At 38.8% G+C, this 6,000-nt stretch overlaps 2 protein-coding genes across 3 annotated transcripts; both read right to left on the bottom strand.

Annotated features, from left to right (window-relative positions):
• Nucleotides 1-3,173, bottom strand: LOC101298056 (probable polygalacturonase At1g80170-like). Its single transcript, XM_004287276.1, has 11 exons — nucleotides 2,779-3,173; nucleotides 2,548-2,602; nucleotides 2,029-2,172; nucleotides 1,809-1,943; nucleotides 1,543-1,713; nucleotides 1,416-1,442; nucleotides 1,086-1,293; nucleotides 916-997; nucleotides 707-815; nucleotides 497-613; nucleotides 1-391 (listed from the first exon to the last, which is right to left on the bottom strand). The coding sequence occupies exons 2-11, from the start codon at nucleotides 2,548-2,550 to the stop codon at nucleotides 161-163; spliced, it is 1,227 nt and encodes a 408-aa protein (XP_004287324.1). The 5' UTR covers nucleotides 2,551-2,602; nucleotides 2,779-3,173; the 3' UTR covers nucleotides 1-160.
• Nucleotides 3,174-3,368: 195 nt separating this feature from the next.
• On the bottom strand, nucleotides 3,369-5,693 carry LOC101297284 (rhamnogalacturonate lyase-like). 2 transcript variants are annotated; one of them, XM_004287275.1, is made up of 2 exons: nucleotides 4,945-5,693; nucleotides 3,369-4,878 (listed from the first exon to the last, which is right to left on the bottom strand). In XM_004287275.1, exons 1-2 carry the CDS (start codon nucleotides 5,582-5,584, stop codon nucleotides 3,554-3,556), a joined length of 1,965 nt encoding a protein of 654 aa, XP_004287323.1. In that variant the 5' UTR covers nucleotides 5,585-5,693; the 3' UTR covers nucleotides 3,369-3,553. The 2 variants fall into 2 exon arrangements, with proteins under 2 accessions (XP_004287323.1, XP_004287322.1); XM_004287274.1 differs by having other exon boundaries at nucleotides 3,369-5,693.
• Nucleotides 5,694-6,000: the final 307 nt, after the last annotated feature.

Here is a 6,000-nt window from a genome sequence, read left to right as displayed (position 1 = left end):
GAATGAAATGCTATTCACACTTTCTATTCTTTCTGGTACACTATAATGTATATGCAACTAGGAGGTGACCATTTTAGAATGACCTCTTTCAAGTTGGTGAACTAGTTTGGTTTGAATGATTAGAATTTCGAAATATAATGTGACATGGTGAACAATCAGCTCAGATTTGGAAACAAGGGCTTGGATGAACTACTCCAAAGGCAATGCCGTAGGCATTTCTGCAGCTAGAAGTTACATTCTGTCCAGCTATAGCAGATCGAAGGTATATCGACTTCATCAATATTTCTGTGCAAGGAACCGAGAGGCTGCAATTCAGATTGATGGCGATATTCGTACTCGACGTTCCATAGAAGTTTTTGAAGGAGACATCACTTATGTGAACACCAGTGGGCTATAACCATAAATAGTATAGTACACACAAATATAAGCTTATTAACACAATGCTTGGTAGTTTTACTAAAATCATGAAGGGCTAATGGCTGGTGAGTTTAGTTACCAGTTCCTCGCAGGCACCCCTAACTTTGCAGTAGTTCTGATCGATAATGATGGGGTTCTTAACAGAGTCCAGGAAGAAATCTTCGAATCTGACCCCTCGAACATTACCCTGGCCAACCTTCATGTATTTACAAGAAGAAAATGTTACTTCCTAACACTTGATTTGTTTTCCAAATTGAGAAATCGAGGTTTCGATGTATTGATGTGATACCTGCCATGTCTTGATCCGAGCTCCGTTCGTAGTTCCTTGGAGGGTGACCTTGCTGACATGAACGTTCTCTACCTGAACCACATTCCCGGATTTCCCTAGGCTTCCAATGCTGTTTCCAAACAGAGGAGGGAAACGTGTTTGTTCACTAAATTATGCGCATGTATAATTGTACATGCATCACTTTTGTATTGTTTACTGCTGAGTGTTACCTTATTCCATGACCAGGGCCACATTTAATATATGAGATGGCTATATTGGATATATGGTCTCCAATTGATATGCAATCATCACCTAGTACCAGAAATTCATATTCTGATTATAGTGAAAAACTTGAAGTTAATTTTGACATAAAATTAGCAAAATGTCATGTGTATTATACCAGAGGCTATGATGGTGTTGTTGATAATGACATTGTGAGATGCATGAATGTGAATCCCATCAGTGTTGGGACTATTTCCTGGAGCCTCAATCATAAGATTCTCAATCTTGATTCCGTCACATCCCTCTATTAAGATATGAGATTGGGAGCTGTTTATGAAGTGAATATCTCTAAGCCAGATATTCTTGCATGACAGAACCTTCAAAGCCTGCACATTATAACCACATTTATATCTCTGATATTATAAATATGTAAATTACCCTTGATTATCGATGTATCGGATATACAAAATAATTAAATTTGTCCGATGGTACAAGACTAGCTACTTACTGTTGGAGCCAGTGTAGTGCATCCCTCCTGAAAATGAAGGTTTCAGCAGATAGTATCAGAAACTAACCAACTAAGCACATTGCAGAACTAGTTGTTGCTTTTGTTTTCGAGATTTAAGTTTATGTACCAGTTTGGGATGATATCTGCAAGATTGATTCCACCAGCCGCTTCCTCTTCCATTAATAGTACCAGGGCCAGCAATTTCGAGTCCATTAACACCACGAAAAGCTAGCCATTGACCTGGATCAAAGTCCCTCCATGCTTCAGGTGACTCTGGTGCCAAAAGTCTCCCTAATATCTATATATGTCAATTAATCACCAGTAACAGATTCATTTTCGCTAAGAAATCCATCACTTGAAGACAAACTATATCAGAAAAAATAGTTGACATACCAAAATTTTGATTCTTTGAGGTTTGCATGGACCATCGAAAGTGATTGGACTTAACAGAAATCTCATTCTGGGAATGATTAGAGTTGAGTTTTCAGCTTCTGAGCTACATGTTGCGTTCCATGCTTCCCAGAATGCCTTCAAAGTTCCAGAAAATGTAGTTCAGATTTCAAATATAAATAACTAGAATTTATATTTGACTGGTGAGTATTAAAAGTAGTACCATGCCACTGTCTGTGTGTCGACCACTGACAGCTCCATAGTCCAAGACATTAAAAGTAGCCCTTGTTGTGTTTGCATGTTCATGTTCTGAAGATGCAGTAATCACATAAACTATCCCAAGAAAAACTAGAAAAAGATAGCTCCCCTGCAAATGCATCGATCAATTCAAATGAAAAAGGACAACAATTTCTACAAAAAATATTGAATAACTTATTCTTGTTTTTACAATTGTTGTGAAACAGCTTTTAGTATCCTTAGAAGAATTCCTTTGTTTTTTCTTCTGAGGGGAGCCTCAAGAAGAATACTTGATTCCTCTGAACAATCCTATTCTTTAAGGTAAAATCTTAACACTTGAATTTGACCCTGACTAATAAAAATTCCTTTTACATTTTAGGAAACCATGACATGAGAATACTAGATGTGAAAAATGATAATGATCAGAAGTTCAGAACCAAGAGATCTGAGAAAATCAAATAAGCTGGACTGGGAAGTAATAAATAAAATTAATAGCTTTCCTCACCATGGCATTTGTGGAATTAGACACCGCCAAAAGCAAGCTGCAAACTTTATTTTATCTGCAAGAAAATAAAGAAGAAAACCCATCATATAGCAATTGATATTGTCCCAGATAACAACAGCATTCTAAATTTATTGATTCTCTATCAGAAATGCTGCAGCCTAATTAGTAATGCTGGCAGTTATGATTCTGACGTTTAAGCAACTTAATATACCAATCAGATCTATTCCTTACCCCCTTCAAATTCCAAATAGAACTCGACAGTTATATATTTTAGAGATCAAAGAACTCACAGACGCTGCCAGAAGATTTCTCAGTGAGGTTTTTATAAAAAGTTAAAAACAACTACTGTAAAATTTCTCAGGCAATGAGAAACTTTGGTGAGGAAATGCTTGTTTGGTTTCGAAATGCCAAGGTATTCTCTTGGAACTTGAGGCATGTTCTATGACAAGCTTACTAATATGCAGAGGATATGGTTGACTGTGTAGACTCCTATGTTCCATAGCCATGGATTTGTGAAACCTTGCTTTCTAATATTTTAATGATATCTAACCAGACCTATGAAGGAGAAGAGAATGAACAAGAACTGAACCCTTTTCAGGAAGTAATATAATAACGATTGAAATCCATGTTAATAGAGAATTAATAACCTGATATATCTATATCTAATTATATATGCAGTACTCTTGGAAGCTAGAAAACTTCATGTATCAACTTACCGTGTAATACGCAAGCAATTATGTTATGAAAGACGTTTACACAATCCCACACTCAACATGATGTAGATTGTAGAAAAGAAATTAGTTGGATGATCTACTTTGATTAAGAAAAAATAAAGTAAAAGATGCTTCATTTGAGTTTATAATTTTAGTTCTGGTACAGATAAGTCACACAAGTCATGAGTCACAAAACAAGGAGGAACAAGCTGATTCTTTCCCAGTTCTAAGACTTTTGTGAAAAAGAAGAAAATTTGGGGTAAAAATTGTATGGCTAGGTATAGTTTATATGATTATGGTTTCTCAGCAGGTCCTTCTAGTCTTATGTAGTCATACATGACTCCTTGGAGAGGTGTGCCCCCTCTTGTCTGAGTAAGATAGATTGTGTTGCTTCCTTTGTGTAATGAAGTGCTCGGTATCTTGATACTCCAGAACCAGTATAAACCATGGATTCCATGTCTTGCTATAGCATTATCGTCACCTATTAGCCCTGTTGAAAAAAGAGGTGGCTTGGCATTCGCATTGTTAACTCGAACTTCCAACTCTGCGTAAGTGGCAGATGCCAATGCCAGTTGAAGTGTGTAGATTCCGGGATTGACAGCATTGAGTTCAAACTGTATCTGCCATGTAGTTCCTACATACTTGTTATTTCCTACAAATCTGCACACTTGAGCATAAAACCAGTCGTGGCGGTAATTGCTAGCACCAACTTTGTAAATGAGGTCATTTTTAGGGTAAAGCTCATTATAACGTGCCCACAAACCGTATTGCCTAAACTTGTCCAACTCACTTCCCTTGTACAACTTGTTCGTGAGAGTTGGATATGGTTCTGGTATGTAGAACTCGGCAGCTGAGCGATCAGGGATGCCGATTTCCCACAATGTAGGACCGATCCTGGGAGGTTGGTAAGTAATACTACCCAATTGGATTTTACTTCCCGGCTTAATTATAATGTCAACTTCATATTTGTAGTCCCCAACTATCCCTGGAACAGATGCATACAAATTATAGTGCCCGGGTCTAACATGTTCAATGAAGAAATTGCCTTTTGCATCAGTTTGAGTCCAAAATTGGTATCCCTTGCTTTCCTTTTGCCATGATCCAACTTCTCCGGGTGCAGCCAATCCAACATAAGCCGAACTTGCCACCCAAATCCCTGGAATGTATCGATCATTTACTAGTAACTGGCCTGAAACCGATCCACGTTGATTTGAAGGAGGATAGTCTTGAGAACTAATGAAATTGTATGGCCAACTTTTAACTTCTTGAACCATTTGATCCTTGGCATTGTTCCATAGTGTACGGATCAAGGAACGACTATCTGAGCTTGGAGGTGCCGAGTTAAGATAGACATAGACAGGTCCGAAAAGCTTCTTCCATGCCTCACCTTCTCGAAACGTCAACCCAACATCTCTCCCAACATAATGAGAACAAGAAAACACAGTCATGCTAGTTGGACCAACGTGGGAGGTGAGGTCCTGCTTGAAAGGACCAGCCATACGAGACTCGTCACTAGGTGTGATCATCCAAAATCCCACCGGTGGTGCCATAGAAATCCAACCATGCACCTTGATATCTTTGTCCTCAGCCGAGTACTGGTACTTATCATCTACCTCCCCTGCAAATTCAGGACTGCTGGTCTCATTGTTCAAGAGAACAGCTTCTTTATATGCAAGTGGCTTACCGCGTGCTCGGTCCTGGGCTGTTGGCATGAACCTTTGCCTAGTGTCCGATACCGCCATGTAGCGAAACTTGGCTCCTTGAAGCTTGAAAGCCACTCTAAGGGTCTCCATGCGCCCTCCTGGCCACCCTTGAAGCCGCTCGAAGATGGCATAGGTATAGAAACCGGTACGTCCTCGCTGCAAAATGTACCTTTTGTCAATGTTCACCGGAACTGTCACGCCGTTATCGCCGCGGTGGAGGTTGGCATTGTATGTGGTGATGAAAGATATTTCTACTTGGTCCGGACTCTGCGTGATCACTTTAAACTGTGTCCCCGGTAGTTTGTTCTGTGTGTGTACTGTCTCTGCGACGTTATCCCAAACCACATCCCAGTACCCTCTATCACCTTCGACATTGTTAATTTCAAGCAGGTTGTCAATTCCTCCATAACTTATTGCAATAACATCCCCACCAGGATTAGAAAAAGTAATCTGAACAAGCTTATTGTCCAACACAACTCCATTTTTGACCATCTTGATCTCGACCGCATTTTCTTGTCTTGGTAGTCCATGACTTCCTGGTGATCTTGCCGCAGTGCCATCAACAAAGCAAGAACAACAAAGAACAATCCCCGTTAATAATAACGCCGTCAGATTCCTCATTGATCTTCTCACTTTTCAAACTACTTTCTCGATGATTTTTAGATATCTCCGATGACACGAATTTCGATCACATAGGTGATGGATGATGGATATCCCACCTTTTTGGTGGAGGAGAGAAAAGCACGGAGTGTTTCTATTAACGAAAATAGATGTACAAGAGACAATTATAGAAATTGGACAGAACAAACAAACTAGATAATTAGTCATTCTGTTAGAGAGCATGAATCTGGCCCATAATCTTTTTCATTACAAATCTGATTTTGCTATGATTGTGCATTAGTTTTGGCATTGCTAAGATTATGCATTAATTTTGATATTGCTATTAATATAGATTTATTGCATTATGTAAAAAGTTGTGTATAGATACACTCCTATATAATGTATAGCATGTAACTGTAAAGATTAATGAGAATCAA

The sequence above is a fragment of the Fragaria vesca genome, linkage group LG1, assembly GCF_000184155.1.
Source record: "Fragaria vesca subsp. vesca linkage group LG1, FraVesHawaii_1.0, whole genome shotgun sequence".
Lineage (NCBI taxonomy): Eukaryota > Viridiplantae > Streptophyta > Magnoliopsida > Rosales > Rosaceae > Fragaria > Fragaria vesca.
This window is presented reverse-complemented; position numbering and strand designations above follow the sequence as displayed.

Coding starts and splice junctions, on each gene's coding strand:
- LOC101298056 (XM_004287276.1), bottom strand. Junction 1,443..1,542: donor GCAGATATCATCCCAAACTG/GTACATAAACTT, acceptor CTTCATTTTCAG/GAGGGATGCACTACACTGGC. Junction 1,294..1,415: donor GCACTACACTGGCTCCAACA/GTAAGTAGCTAG, acceptor TATAATGTGCAG/GCTTTGAAGGTTCTGTCATG.
- LOC101297284 (XM_004287274.1), bottom strand. CDS start 5,584: ATGAGGAATCTGACGGCGTTATTATTAACGGGGATTGTTCTTTGTTGT.